The sequence below is a fragment of the Lethenteron reissneri genome, chromosome 23, assembly GCF_015708825.2.
Source record: "Lethenteron reissneri isolate LAM-NWPU_2019-01 chromosome 23, ASM1570882v1, whole genome shotgun sequence".
Taxonomy (NCBI): Eukaryota; Metazoa; Chordata; class Hyperoartia; order Petromyzontiformes; family Petromyzontidae; genus Lethenteron; species Lethenteron reissneri.
This window is the reverse complement of record NC_083801.1, coordinates 18474950-18491666: the sequence shown is the minus strand read 5'-3', so window position 1 is coordinate 18491666 and position 16717 is coordinate 18474950. Positions and strand designations below refer to the sequence as shown.

The 16717-nt window shown below is 43.4% G+C and overlaps 1 protein-coding gene across 1 annotated transcript in view; it reads left to right on the top strand.

Annotated features, from left to right (window-relative positions):
• The window catches only part of LOC133346151 (DNA-binding protein SATB2-like), a 59394-nt gene that overhangs the window by 24999 nt on the left and 17678 nt on the right, over nucleotides 1–16717 (top strand). Inside the window, 5 exon segments of the mRNA XM_061557600.1 lie at nucleotides 2789–2891; nucleotides 5391–5434; nucleotides 5436–5987; nucleotides 6530–6742; nucleotides 8998–9156. Coding sequence (XP_061413584.1) covers nucleotides 2789–2891; nucleotides 5391–5434; nucleotides 5436–5987; nucleotides 6530–6742; nucleotides 8998–9156 — 1071 coding nt within the window.

The following is a 16717-nucleotide window of genomic DNA, read 5'->3' as shown; positions in this document are numbered from 1 at the left end:
GCCAATTTAAACATTAGCCATGTGCCCCACTAATACTCACATTAGGTGATTAGTGGAGCTGCTAAACAGATGTGAAAAAATGCTCGGCAAACATTTGCTGGGAAGCTCACACCATTTTTAATCAGGCTTATTGTTATATGCTGCACACTGCCAGCTCCCACAGTTCATTTCTTTCACGAACTGATTGCTGGCAAAGCCGGCAGAAATTTGGCATTTACCATAATTTCCATGATGGTGCTTTCAAATAAAAGAACAGTTTTACATTTCTTCACGTTGCATTTGAAATGTTACGTGAAATAATGCCTAAAATTTATTTATCCCTTGTTTTCCAATGCATTAAGAGTCATGTAAATGATGCCTACAATTCTGTTTATTATCAGCTATGTTTATTATTTTATCAATCTGGCTATATATTTAAACAAAAGAAATCAATGCAGTTTCTTGATTGACATTTCGCAGTAGATGTATGTTATCTCGTTATTTAAAACAGAAACACATCCAATAAAGTCCATTAAAAAATAAATTGAATTTGATTTGAGTGCTCATGATCACATTTCACAATTATCCTTAATATTATTCATTTATGAATAAAATATTGGACCGTAATTTCTTCAGGGTTTTAAAAAGCCAGCGCTAAAACCTATTCCCAAGAAAGAAAATTGGTTTTAATAATTTCATAAACAAGTTGACTTTAATTTGGACCTCCGTTAAATGTACAACACGTAAAAGCATTAACATTTAACGTATAAGTACATTTGCCGGTGCGAGTTTAGAATGATTTTGTGCGCACTGTCTCATTGTGCAGCCTGCGCATGGATGTGTGCCATGGGGGTGCATAGCCATCTCTCTCTCTTTCTCTCGAGTCAGGGCGACCTCAGATCATCGCGTGCTACAAAACCGCCGATAATTATTAGTCAATAGCACGTGATAAAGATTCACGTGCACTCTGCACACGACAGAGAAAACGATTTAACTTAGTGCCAGGTAAACGGGGAATGTCGTTTTTGAGTGCATTTCACTGCCTTGTGCTACTTGTGCTGGTATTTCTGTACGGTAATCGGTTACCTGCAGCTGTGAATCAGAGGGTCCATAAGCCTGTGGATCACGTGACAGCACCTGTGGCTCATGTGAAAATTATAATACTCAATCCGGCCTTTTCTTTCGTGAAAATGTGCACGGTGTTTTATTTTGTTGTGTGATACAAATAATGGCATTAGGTGAAGGATTACAAAAGATTCAAGCTGTCAATACACATCTAAAATGTGATTAATCATTCAGGGTGTTGTTATGAGCATCCATCCACATTTCCAAATATCATTGTCATCAGCACTAAATGCGTGAGACTATTCTGAATTGCTTCTATACAATGCTTACTACTAGAATCGTTATGTCAAATATAATCGTTTTGAATCTCTCTTCGCCAACTAAGCCAGAGTGTTTTTTTCTCTGTGTTCTAATATGTTTAATATTTATCTGGGAGTGCTGCCTGGTTAAACACATGTGTGTTGGGAGAGATGAACTAAACACTTACGTTCCTGGATGACGACCACGAAGTGTGGAGCGTTAGAGGCAATGGCAAAGCTGTTGAGCATGCGTGTGTTGCGACGCGCACTGCGGCTTGCAGGCCAGGATATGAAGTGGGGAGAAATTCCTTGCACCAGGACCCATGCCATCGCACGTTACGCCACTGGCTAGTGTTAGATGATGGGGCACTGGGTACATTATAGTGTTTAGCGCTAGAAAGTGGGACAATTGGTCCCCAATTGTTTAAATGCCAGGGTGTGACAGGGAAGTTGGGAACAAACCGGCGTTTGGTCACACCCAAAGCGGACTATCAAAAATAATTGCTGTTCCCCGCTTTATTAAACCGCATGCAAAGAGTGTTTACAGATGTTTTCTTACATTTCAAACTTTTAATAACGTATGTAAAAACGTGATATTGTATCTGTGTGTGTTTAGTTTTTTTAGACATTTTAAAAAATTCTGTTTAATCATACCGATGTTATATAATGGCACAAAACATGTTAATTGTCTTCCAATTAAGAAAAATGTTTACGTGTACAATACAGCACATGGGCATATTTACTTTAATAATAATTTTCATAAGCAAGGGTGGAGTGGTAATGCATTGGCTGATGTACCCCACTAAAAAGCCTGCTGCCTGAGTTCAATTCCATGCCACAGCTAACAACAGTGGATAGTGTATATCTGAGCCAGTCCTGGGCACCCTCCACCCCTTCACCAACCCACAATGGCCAATGTGGTGAAGTATGGTCAAACAATTCCTATGAGGCCTTCATCCAGAAGTGGATTTACAAAACGTTCATGTTTTTGTTTTGTTGCGGTTGCATCCGAGTCAAGAGCCACATGGCTCACAGGTTTATACCTAATAAATGAAATGAAACTGAAACATAACTCGTGATTTTCTTAATTTGCCAAAAATTACAAGGCAATATTTCAGGTTTGCTGGAAAAATACACACTAATGAGGATGACATTTCGGTATGGGAATTTGATGCATCGCAGATAGATATGACCATTGTTAAAATGTTTTATATGCCGCTCTGAGACACATGCTCTGCAGAGGAGTTGCAACTGCTTAAGTTGCAGCCTTCGTAATTGTGTACTAATGCAATAAAGTCCTTGCGTGCTTGCATGATAAACTAATTGAGAACAGCCCCAGTTGTGCCGGTGCTGACAAACTGGTGCTTATGGAATTGGCAGTCAGCAGGTGGGGAGATCAATTATGTTTGTGCTTGTGTAAAATTACCACCATAATCTTCCCACAGAGTATGATCTCCTCCATCGTGAACAGCACTTACTACGCCAACGTCTCTATGGCAAAGTGCCACGAGTTTGGACGATGGTACAAGCACTACAAGAAGTACAGAGGTATGTTCTCTTAGACCTTTGTGCTTGTGAGGATGTGCACAATGCACTTGGGGTAGTGTTGCGGTTTAGCGTGCTGTGCTACGGAACCAACGACACGATCTTCTTGGTTCTTTCGGTAAATAAAACATAATAATATAATATTTTATTTTTATTATTTTATTATTTCCATTCTACGTGACTTTACCGAAAGAACCAAAAAGATGAATCCCTGCAGTCACGAAAGAAGCTTTAAATCGAAATCCCACGACACGAGTTCGATTCCTACTCACGGCCAGCACCAGTGATGATTATCTGAATCGGTCTTGGGCCTGCTCTGGTCGACTCGGCCTCAAATGAGTACCTTGTGCGATGTGCAAACATCAGCACTGAGGCGGGGTGCTGGCCACCCACAACCTCGTGTGCCTTGTCGGCCTTCATAGGTGCTCGCTAACAGCACTGGCCCCTACAGCCTGTTAAGGCTACACGGGGGATCTTTGTCTTTGTATGCACTTGGAGTGGAACAAGGGTTGCCATCCATGATATTCAAAAATAATAGGGTATATCATGGCAAGAAGGCTATGTGCATTGTCTTGAGGAGTGTATTATTATGTAACTGACAAAAAGTGAGCTGTAATGTTCTGGTAAAAATACAGACTTCCTAGGACAGCCACTTCAAAAAGAGAAAAACCCTGGCTTAAATAAGGACAGGAGGCAACCCTAGGTAGGAAGATTATCTATTCTCCTCCCATCCACCCACCCACATTTTCCCACCACACCGGTGATTCAGCAGAGTGTTGTGCTTCTGGATCAGGATTTCATAAAAAAAAATATATCTAATATATATGTTACATGCCAGTGAAGTTGCTTTAGGGATGAAAGGAACCCGTGACATACAACATGAAAATATATGCTTTATTCTGCATACAGGTTTCCCTCGCTTTATGTGGTAGATACATTCTGAAAAAGGGCGCACAAAGCGAAAGAGCACGAGACAGCTGTCTGACGAGTAGTGCCTAAAGTACACGCACAATGTTGTCCCACGTCCGACTGCATAGCCGCATATGAGTGACTTTGAACTGCATAGAGAGAATTTTGGGCAAAAGTAAGTTAAACCACACGTATGCGACATCGCACAAACTGAACCTGTACATCGCCAGGTTATGAATCGATATTGATTTAACCCCTCGCATGAATGTGAATGGCTTTTGCTAACAGTCATGGTTATTTGTGATTGACATCAATCACAAAGTAAAAAAAATGAAAAGGTCGTTATGAACATTATGCAAAAAACATTTGAATCAGTTGGTTCACTTATAATCGTGAGATTAGTGGTTGCAGATCGCTGTGTTATAGTCTTTGAACTTGATAAACTAACTGCTTTCTTATCATAAACATTGTATCCTCAGCCAATCAATGTTTCTGTCATCATCTCCTATCGGGGGTTATTCTGGCTCCAACAATATCACATTAATCAGTTTACGTTTTGGGAGAGTAGAAAATAGTTTTTAGACGCACACTGTACGAACTTCTCGACGCACAGAATTACCACAAAGCTATGAGTGCATATCCAGGTGGTTGAGTGGCCTAGGAGTATCAATATGACCATTAAAAGCACTGGATACATTCCTTCGTTGACTTTCTTGTAATAGTTTGCCTCAAAAATCATTGCCAGTTAAAATTTCAGGCGCACATCTCCTAGTCTGAACCATTTTAAACGAAGTCTCGTCCCCATATCATTCAACTCAGAAAAACATCTGACTTGCCTCTTTGAAATGTAAGGTCTTCTGCATTCCAGTGTCATTGGGAAAACAAAACGATAGAAATTACTGGCAATGTTCAGATTGCCCACTAGGAGGGGAAATGGTGTCTGTTGTACTAATGCGACGTGCAATTCTGTATCATCCGGGGTCTGTAAAGCATCGGCACGAGACCGTAGATGTGACTTAGGCTCCACGTACGAATTACTCTACATGCTAAATCACAATCGTAAATATATTTCCTGGTTCAAGTTACGTTTATGAGTTCCATACCATGAAAATGAGAAAAAACGCGCTATCACTTCAATCTCAATGTGCCTGCGATACAAAACACATTGTAATGATTTCAGATAATCGATCATGGCAAACCAAATTCATGTTATTCACATAACACTGCCAATTGTGTACATGTAATACAAATATTGTACTAATGCTTCGAACCATAAAATTAACACATTTACGAGAGCTGTCAGTTTAAATGTATGTCAGTCGGGGAGAGTTATGGTAAAAATCACAAAATGTTATAGTGCATGCCCAGGTGTGGTCAATGTTTCAACACCTGCTTTTCACTTACAAGCTTACGTAATATTTCGCGGCATTTCATATCACTTCCGACCGATGTAATATTCGCGAATTACAACTCGATCCACGGATTGCGATCGAGCGAAGTTCGAATGTTTCACGAAAACTTTGCGATCGCAGCATCAACTCAATGAGAACTGCGCGTGTCAGTAACAACACGTGTTTGTTGCGACGCTTTTAGCCAGAGCAGATGGACAAGACATGATGTCATTGGCAAGGCTGTCAGGGAAGGACAAACGCCAGCCCCAGCCCCAATCATCATCAGCACTTGTCGGGCGGCAAGGACCCAGCCTCACCGCGGCAGCTCACGCCCACGCAGCTCTCGCCGGGCCAGACACCGCACCTCGCGCAGTCCTCCCCGGGTCCTCCCCAAGGCCTCCTCCCTCCGCCGTCTTCCCAGCTGCGCAGCCCGCTGTCTCCGTTGCAGCCGCTGGTTGGACCTGGCATGATGCCCCCGCAATTGGTGAGCCAGCAGATAGCCATGGCTCAGTTCCTAAACCAGCAGCTGGCGGTCAGCAGGCTCCTCGCCCACCAGCAGCAGCATCACCACCAGCAGTTCCTCAACCACCCGCCGCCACCGCCGGGCTCGCAGGGAGTGCCTCCGCCCGGCGCGTCCATGGGCTCCACCGTGAGGGCCTTCAGCAAGGGCTGCGCCGGCGAGATGCCCAACTCGTCGTCGGACGTCGGCCTCGACATCTACCAGCGGGTGCGCGAGGAGCTCAAGCGCGCCAGCGTCTCGCAGGCCGTGTTTGCCCGCGTCGCGTTCAACCGCACGCAGGTGAGTGGCGTTGTGGTGAACGGGGTCCCCCCACATGGCGCTTGCAGACAAAGAAAAAAACACAGCCAGTGAGTCGCAGTGAGATCAGTTTGCCTGAAGCTGCGACACAACCATTGCCAACCAACGGTTGGCGTAGCCTGTTGAGTGTGCAGGCGGTGCAACTTCACCAGGGCCCATGGGCCGGAGTGACTCAGATGCCAAGATAGAAAAAGGGGGGCAAATTGGACAGGACACCCCCACCCCGTATATAATTCCTTGCACCAGGGCCCATGCCAACCACGCTACACCTGCTTGACCACCAGACAATGCAAAATGGGTAACATTGGATTTGCTTTAGACGTCACTTTAAATTACTTTTCTTTGGATGCCTCGTGAACATTTATGTTCATTCCTGGCCTAGCTTCTGGAAGTGTGTATCAAAAGAAGTAGATCATGAGTCCAAATATCAAACTGGAAGACTCTTAAGTGATGGACAAAAAACACATTTGGATCGCTTCATCTCTTCAGAAATCTCAACATCCGTATGCCTGCATCTGTCTCAGGGTCTGCTCTCTGAGATACTCCGGAAGGAGGAGGACCCAAAGCTGGCGTCCCAGTCTCTGCTGGTGAACCTTCGTGCCATGCAGAACTTCCTCAACCTGCCCGAGGTGGAGAGGGACCGCCTGTACCAGGAGGAGCGCGAGAGGAACATGAACCCAGCCGGGGTGATGGCGGCCAGCAGCATAATGCAACCTGGCAGGAACTTCTCACCACAGGTAGCGCTTCTGCTCCCACTCCTGTGAGCCCCGTAACCCACAGTTCATTGCTGTGCTAAAATTTCCATAGGGCATGGGGTCCCCTTAGGCTTACTTTCACTCAAGTCAAACTATGTCCCCTTATCCAAGCAAGCATGTGGCTGTGCTCACCTCCCAAGCAGGTGATGGAAATTCCACATTCCCATATTAGAGACCAGTCTCTTCATACAACAACCACCGTTGACTTCTGCAAAGTGGCACAATTTGTTGTTTATGCTGGGCAATGTGGACCCCTGACCAGGATTTTAACTTATGACCTTGCAAGTGGGAGTGTTCTGCCACAGTTGGCACCTTCGCCAACCCGTGTGATGCCGACCATTTATCTTCAACTGTGCTTTCCTCTCAAGAAGAAACTCCTTTATGTCTAGATGAAGCCCAGAGTACACAATGCTGCAAAGTATAAAGTCATTTTATTGCAAGGGTTTAGTGATCAGATGAATTCGTTGACATTTATTTTGGCAACTGCCGAAAGAGGCTTCTGTTGAAACTGAAATTCAACAGAGACAACTCAGTCCAGGACCCAGAAAGGATGAGCTCAGGCCTGCAAAAGTCACCAGATGCCAGATAAACATTTGTCATGAAGAAATGAAGCAATTTCTGCACGACGGCAATCTACACCGTAAAGTTTCACGTCACCCGTTTGCAATGGTGCCTGCCAAAGATTCTTGTCAACAAAGGGTCATAATCCATTCCAAATTTGGTCAGGTAATGGGGATAAAAGATAATCACAGGCTGAGGAAGAGTCCTCAGTTCTTCTGGTGCAGGTGCGGAGGATGCTTCATTGGTATGCTGCGCAGGACCGACTTGTCAGCGACAAACATACTGCAAGCAACAGCTGTCGCCTGCAAAGAAGCCTTAAAGAACAAATGTCCAAAGCTGCACGAATGTCTGTCCGCGTTAGCCGGAACAGTTCTGCACTGAGGGGTACGTGCACGCTCACGCTCCGTGGGTACCCTGTCCGATTTCTGAACACAGACGATCGTTCGAGATGGTGTGGAACAGAGGTTGTTAAACCTTCGTTAGGTTGAAGACCCCTTAGGCGTTGGAATCTTCCCTTGAATTTGCAGAAAATCCCTGCAGTCCTCGTCATAGCAAATGGCGTTCACTTATCGTTTACGGGGACATTGCAGCCTGCGTCTACGACTATACTACTGGTTGAGCCAGACGAGCAGGGGATAGGAAGGGCTTGCCAAACGTGCAGATCTGTATTTGTGCATCCCTGACTCTCCATCACCTTGCAGACCACCTGCAGACCCTTTTGGATGTTTGCAGACACTTGCCTCTGGGGGTTGGAGCGGTGGCACAGTGGTGAGGGCACTCCACTAAGAGCGTGACCGGCGAATGATAGCTGGACTTGTCCTGGAGCCCCCCACCCCCCCCCCCTTTTTTTACCAACTCGTACTGACAAACGTGGTGAAGTATGATCGTAAACCCCAATGATGTGATCATGGTGTGCGAAGGCCTTCATCCAGCAGTGGACTGACAAACAGCTGTAAATTATTCTCAGTATAATAACTACTTGAGAATCCCTTCTGGAGAGCATCTTATTGATTGATGTAGGTTCTCACATATATTTAGCAATGTAGCGCATGCTGTTTCCTCTCCACATTGTGTTTTTTTTACTTTGAACATTTATTGGAAAGCTAACACAGGTGTTGATAATCCATCTTGTTACAGTTACAGACCATTAAGAAAGCAAATGAAGTATTACAGGAGAAGAATGGGGGCTGACACAAGAAAATTTCAGCCAACCAATTCCAATGTTTAAAATAGCCATAATTTCACTGAATGTTTTTGTTCATTAAATGTATAGATAATTATAAATATATTGATACATTATATTCAACCTACATTGCCCCAAATGCAGGCGTGGCAGTCGAGTGGCATTGTCTCATTGTAATTCCTTCATTCGGTGTTGTAATGATAATAACCCTAAAACTTCATGTCTGATGAAAATAATAAACATTCTAAGATTCATGTTTCTTCATCAAGGAAAATAACCAGTCGAAAAATGAAAGTAAAATAATAAATGGCAACACTATAACTGACAATAATGCCATCTTGAAGCACTGAAAAATGCTACACAAATCTCCCTCACTTGTTTTAAAAGTTGTGCGTGCTTTTGAATGGATCCCAATTATGATGTGTGCGTGTCACGGATCTTGCAAAGGTTAATGTAAACTGTACGTGTACCGTCATGATGTGTGTGTGTGCAGACGAAGCCGTTTGCCATGCCCCTAGAGCACTGCGTGAAGATCGAAGATGGTGTGGGCCAGGGCATCACAGCCATCATCTACGATGAAATCCAGCAGGAGATGAAGCGCGCCAAGGTATCGCAGGCCCTCTTTGCGAAGGTGGCAGCAATGAAGAGCCAGGTGAGGGGCTTTTGAGAATGTCATAATGCAGACACAAAGTGGATTATCATGAGTAATAGGCAACCTGTGCAAATTTTTGTACGAAATGAAAATAATCTACGAAATTGTTGTGTATGTATGCATGCTTACATGTCAACTATAATTCAACGTTTTGTTGTTTCGCAAGATGAAATAGGATTTAAAAAATATATTAAATATAAGAAAATTACTCTGTAGGTTTTGTACCGCGTGTTGTTTGGTGCGAGGAACTTGATTTAGTTTCCCATGAAGCTCCAGCACACTCAGAGAATCTTCTGATATCAGGCGACTGGTGCAGGTAACTAAGCAGGAAAGGTCATCCATGCAGAAATTCACCCACAGTAAATCCATTCTAACCTCCATTATCCTGCTATGTGCTATTAACCTGAAATTTTAAATTGACTAAGACAAGGGAGATTAATTAATTAAATTACCTTACTGTTCCTACATATGAAAGAGTTGACCTGGATTGGCAATTGCAGTCAACATGACAGGTTTTATTCCTTTAAATCAGAGACGTGAAATGTGACTAATGTAGCAGCAGCAGCAAGAAAATGACAACGGGTGATCCTGGGAATGGAGGTTGCGTGGTTAGTGTCGTCATTAGTTTAGCAGTTCATTCACTAATTTCAGCGTTTTTAATGCGCATGTAGAGAGAGGTACGTGGGTGAATATTGTCCAGGAGCAGCAAAGTATTTAATGTCTATGTTTTATGCCTGTTAACATATCCACGAGAAATATATTAATCAATGAACATATGCTTAATTATTACCACATGCGTAAAGTAATAAAGTTGGTTGAATGATTCAATAAATTTAGCTTGAAATATAAATAGCCAAGATTATTTTAAGCCATGGGTCAAACTTTACTCTTCCAAAATAAGGGATGAGTTGGTAAAACATAATTTGTCATAGGTTGAAGCTATTAAGCCAAAATCTCAACCAAAGTCCTTCCTTTTACAATTATTTATTTTGAATGGATTTCTATTTTGTTTCTTCTTGTTTCATAATTGTAGGGCTATTGCGAGGTTCACGTCTCTGGATACTATGTCAAAAAATATAGAATCACTTCTGGTGCTGTGATTTTATACAGATGGTTTATCTCACTCTCATAGAATTCACTCAATTGTTAATACAAGTACTGAGGTGTATCCGCTTTGCAGTCATCTAACATCAAATGTCAGGCTTTCAAGCTGAAGTGGATATATTATTTGTAGATACAAGCTTCTGCAACATGAAAAATAAATCACTGGGCTCTTGACCCATACTTAGTCTCCTTCTGGGCGTGTACAATCTCTGGCAAGCTTCTTTATATTCACACACGATTTGCAGTGGAGTAAAATGTTTGTGCCGTCACTTGTTCTCAGCTTGCTACTAGCATAGCTTGCCTGGCATCGGCTCTGATGCTAGGAATGCAATGCCCCCCCCCCCCCCGCTCTATCACCCTCTCTTTGTCGCCTGGAACCTTTGCCCGTTCGGCATGTGGTGCCGTAGTGCAGCTGCACTGCCTGCACACTTCACAGCTGCACCACTGCGCCCATGTCGAGATGAGCATGCAGTACTGTGGGCGGTTTGTGAAACACGCTTGTCGCGGGCGAGATTCACAGTGGCGACAGCAAGACTTTTTCACACCACGTAGGGACAATATTGTATGTCGATGCCTTGAAATACAACTGTGGGTATGAGACTATATTTCCAACATATTTATGTCAGTGATGTGGCCCCTAGTATAAAGATTTTTTCATGGTTTGTTCCTTCTGATGCACTTGATAATTGCATGTTTGTAATTATAAAGCTTGTCTAATAGTCTTTCAAAGGTATTATTAACTTTCGAGACCCACTTTTTATCAGCCTACCTCATTCCTGAGCGTTGACGTTGTTTCACCATCCCCGTCTTGATGTTGGCACGTATGCTCGCTGGTTTTTTCTTTATATCACAGGAGATACACTCTTATTGAACACGACACATACGTGTTGTATCGCTAAACTATAAAAAAAAAAACATCGGCAGTGATGCATGTAGCGTGTAGCATCACTGTATTGTAACTTGAATGCGACTTTGAAAAGCGGTGTTTATCCAATTTTGTGCTTTAATGCACCTGAATAAGCGGCATCATTTTAAAATTAATTGTGGAAACAAATTTAATAGTAATACCACAATTATAGGAAACATGCTAATTATGGTATATTACATGTATCTAAAAGGTGAGCCGTAATACGCATTTTCAGGTTATATTGGACAACTTTCATGTTGCAATTGTGCACTATTTTACTGTTTTTCTTTCAGACAGATGAGATAACATGTAGGTGTTTATTTTTTTGCGCCTAGCATTACTAATTTAAGCTCTATAATTTTGGACAATAAATTCGTCATTTGCACTACTTTTATTTTTTTTAAGATGAAAAAGGTGCGAATGAGCATGAGGAGGTTATGGGAGACACGTACTTGGAAGTGCACTGACAGGCAGGAAGAGCAACTCATGGATCAGGGAACAAACGCAAATCCGATACATCACATTGACGATTGGGGAACGTGAGCGGGCTGGGGCAGAGGACGCATTTCGCTCAGAGAGACGTTGGCCGATGAACATGGCGAGTGACAGAATGGCAGCCAAAGGAGAGAATCGTGCCGAGATGGAGCGATGAGATCAGCTCATGCGCAGGAGCGAGATGGACCTGTGGCGTCGCACGACGCCGAGGTGATACCAACGGCACGGGAAAGCCGTCAATCAGCAGTGGATAGAAACTGGCTGATGGCTACGATCCATTTCGTTTTGCTGTAACTGAAGTAGCATGCTTATGAAATTGCCCCCCAATACAACAGTTGCTCAAATGTCACCAAGTATCGCTCTGTGTTGGCGAGTTGTGGCAAAAGTGAAACTTGGCGCACCTTCAGTGTGTTTGGCTTAGTTAAGCACGGTGTCTGTTGGAGTGGTTACTGCTTGTGTGTGTGTATATATCGCATTCACATGAACCGTGTGAACATCACAGTTTCAATTGTCATTTGAAAATTAACACAGCACTGTGGTGGTATGTGCAGGAATGGCGTAGCCTCACGTCATTATGCATTGACATTTGGCTGAGGCAGAGTCAATGACTGATATACAATGAAATGTAATGTGAAAAATAGCAACAAGAGCCTCAACATTGATATTCACACGCTTCTCAACCTGTGCACATTTCTTAACATTTCTTCCACCACACGCAGCTGCGGTAAAATGCCTGCAAACCAGACGGGACTTATTTGTGTATTTGAAGTTACGGCGTTTTGGCTTTCCACGAAGCACTTGTCGAGGGCTTCTCGCTCGTATAGTTCTTATTTAACCAACACCGAAATCAAGAAGCAATACGCCTGCATTCATAGACATATATGCTTTGCATCGTTATTGTGTGGCGCGGTACCGATTGTAGGCTGCGATTTCGCTGAAGGCTCACGTGCATTGCCTCTAATTTCTAGCGGCGCACTTGAACAGAACGGCATTCCATGCATGGCAGGAAGAGCGGCGTTTAAGTGCAGCGAGTTTCTGCACCTACTCCCCTCCCCCATCCCGGCAGCACGACGCGTTAGTGAGGTGGGCCGTACAAAGAAGCATTACTACTAATCGTCTCAGTCATCCCAATCTCCGGGCAATCCTGGGATTAATGAGGCAGCAATTAGCACGAGTCAATATCACCTTCGTTATTAGATGGGAGAAATAAATATTCTATTAAAGGCGTCCCCAGGGGAGCCCAGTTCACTGTGTCACTGCGACGCTGTAATTAACTTTAATTTACACGCACTGGCAGCGAAGGTCAGTGCTCTCGCCACAAATTACTCGCCGATTCTGTTCGAGCGCGGGACAGGCACGGAAAATGACAACATTCAATATCCCATTATCATGCACAGTCTGCAGAACCATGCAGCTCGGTTTGCAGTATGACAGATTTCTTCCCCGGTAATTGAATTTTTATTTTCATGTTCATGTGTTGATGCTTTCTGTGTTTTTGTTTTTGTGCGATCGGACTTGTGCATCGTTTTTTTAATACCATACTTATTTTTTATCCGTAACTATGTAAGTTTGTATAGCTCCTAAAACATTAGTTGACTGATTGCTTGTAAGCTTTATCTTGTAGAGCATGGTTTTCGATGGAAGAAGCTAAACCTATTGAAGAAGTTTATAAATAGATGAACTTTGCAAACATAGGAATGCTTATTACGGATGGTGTTTGAAATAAGCGACACATACAACACGGTTATGATCTACAAAAGCGTTTGCGTAACAGCATTTAACACGCAGGTAAACATCGCTGCAACATCATTGTGTGTTGTGTGCCGATAAATATGGATAATTGGAATATTGGGGTAATTAATTTACACTTTAATTGGCACATATGAAGGACTTCAATGTTGTCCTTTCTGGAGAAATGGCATTAAAAAGTTGCAGTTTGTTAATTCCTTATGCAAGCAAGAGTCATGCTTTTTATTATTGTGAAATCATTCTGCGAGAGTCAGTAATGGGGAATTAACATATTCCAATTAAAACTGAAGTTCAGAAGCTAAGAAAGGAAGAACAAGTACACACATTTATGCTCTAATGGCAGAGGTACACAGTGAGGAAGTATAGCATGTGTGGTGGGGTCATAAACGAGCGTTAATTCTAGAAGTTATATAGTAAGTGGGCTCATTTGCTCCTGAAACATTGCTTTGCACTTTTTTCAAATCTACAACTTACTTAGCCGGTGAATTACTTGTTTCCGTAAACATATCTACTTGAGGAAAAGAAAGTTCAAAATATCCACGTAGTGGGGAGCGGTAGCGTAGCCAGTGACTTTTATCTGTACCGGTCCTGGGCCTCCCCTAGGTCGACTCAGCCCCAAATAAGTACCTGGTTGCAGTGTGTACAATCTCTCCCGACTGGAGAGACAAAGGTGGCAGGGCGTGATGCTGACCACCCACCCCCTCGTGTGCTCGCGAACAGCACTTGCCCCAATAGTCGGTTACAGGGTATACGGAGGATCGTTGTCTTTGTCTGCACATATAGCGGTACACTAATTCGTTCACTTGCATCATTTGCGATTGGGTAATTCCATCTTCCAGTTAAAAATAGTAATGTAATATCCTCTGTAAGGTGTATTGTATCATCTGTAATGACATATAAATGGCACGGTTGGTAATATTAAGGCCCTCGTGGAGTATTGTAACCGATACAGGCAGTGAGCCATCCCGTTTGTGCAGAAAGCAAGTGCCACACAGCTGCGTACGGCGGAGCTCAGGAAAATTAGGCTGGCGTCCTTTCGCAAATTAGCCATACAGTGCACATTACACCGCAGAGTGTCACTGACAGATTCCGTCCCTACAGCACGAATAACGCAGCACGCGAGTCAAATCGGAACAAAAAATGCCAAGATATTTGTGGATGCTCAGAGCGCGCGGTCTCGCACACGTTGTTCTCCTGCAAGCTCAACGACAACAGTTGACTGGAAGAGCCGAGGAAGTGAGGCTTTGCTGCAGGATGTGGCCAGCTATAATGAAGCCCGATGCAGCTGTCCAAACCTGTGCCGGGAGAGGTGGGGCGATGCAGGAATGAGGGCTGATGATGGGGAATGCGGATGACGTTGTCGTTGTGGTGTTGGATGGGAGGAGGAGGAGAGGGTGGTAAGGGGGGGGGGGGTAGCACAGGTAAAATTTGCAGTGACGTGAGAAAGATGTGGTAAGGGTTCTGGCGAGAGGTGCAGAGGGGGTGGGTGGGGTCGCGTTGGGGAAGACACACGTGGGGTCACTCGTGATGCCACTGACAGCGGTGACAGGCAACGCGGTGGCGGCCACAAGCAGGGTTCTCCATCGCGAGCTGCGTACGCTTCATCTCGGCTGCCTCTTCATTTCTGGGAGGGATCCGGGGACATCTGTCAACACCGAATGGCATATCACTGCCTAGGTCCAAGTATGGTCTTGTATAGGAATCTTAACAGCGGGTGACTAACATTGACATCGGTTTGTTTGTTTATTCTATCAAACTTTATTCAAGATATTTACATTTTCCTTCATTTATACTTTTCTTTCTTGAAAAAAAGTGTAATTCATATCGTCAGCCATGATCAATCCACTGCTGGATGAAGGCCTCTCCAAGCCGTCGCCACTTTATATAATATCAGAAACACATTATTTGACCTTGTGACATTTAATTGCTTTAATTAAACTATTTGTCTTTAAAATAAAATGTTGAAAATGCCATTGTATGCGCGCAAGCATTTCATCCGTCAGTGTGCCATACACATTAGTGCCTGTACCGCCGTGTGCGTGAAATTCTGTTTCCTCACACACGCAGAGTTGTTGATTTCTTTATCCAGGAAAGCCTCAACTATTTTTTCGGGAGGGTCCTGGGCCGCCACGGTAGCGAGATGTTAATTACCTCGCCTGGTATACAGGAGGTTGTGGGTTCAATCCCGACCTGATGTGTTGTATATTTGGAGTTTGCATGTTCTCCCTGTGGTCGTGTGAATTTTTCTCCGGGTCCTCCGGTTTTTACATACAGAGGTAAAATCAACATGCGTTTGGAGCATTCGGCTGCTATAAATTTCCACGTGATAAGCCACTTCGTTTGTGGCCAGGTCACAGATAACAAAAAATATTGTGCTTGGCTCAAGTGGGCGAGTTGCCACACAGCCATCGCCTGGCCAGGCTCCTCCACTCTGTTTTTCTGGATGGGTGACGACCTGATGAACCCTGGCGGTCACTCAACCAAACATCAATTAGCACCTACTAGCCTCCCACTCTTGTGAGCTGCTGAGATACGACAAGATTGGATACATTTCAGGTGAACTGGAAATTAAAAAGTTCACTATTTTATAAATAGATTACTCCCTGCGTGCTTGAACTGATGATATGCATCAACACGTGGCCAGCCGGGGAGAGTATAATAGTGTAGATGTTGAATTGTAACTTGAATGAGTGTTGAAAAGAAGGTAATGCTTTGTGATTACACGTGGTAATATTGCATTTACTACTATTTTAGTTGAACCATTCGTAATCAAAATCAATTAAATCTAGAAAAAGTATCGGTAGAGTGTTGTTGTTTTTTTACAACTGCCTTAAAACTGATTACTCGGACTATAAATTGCATATTAGAGCGGTGTGTGTGTGCACGCGCGGGTGAGTGCGTATGTTTGAAATATCAAGTGATCGCCCTGTAAAGCTACACATTGCCTTCTCTCCCCTTGCTGGTGTTTGACCAAAGCAAACGGCGCCCACCACCATCAGCAGTCGCCTTTTCTTTTCATCACAATCCTTTCGAGGACGGTTTTTATGGTTTTGCCATTTTAATTTCAGTGCATTACCTAATACCGCAATAAAAATACATGAATGCTTTTCACAATAAAATATGACTGCAAAAAGCAATGTGCTAATTTAATTAAATAATAAAAAAGAGTTATGCTGAGCTAGTGAAGTAGACTTTTACCATAATTGAGCGAATATTTTTACTTAATCAATATTATCAAAAGTGATTGCACACTTTGCTCTGCACAGCTCTAAAATGAATGCATACGTATACACATTATTTATACAG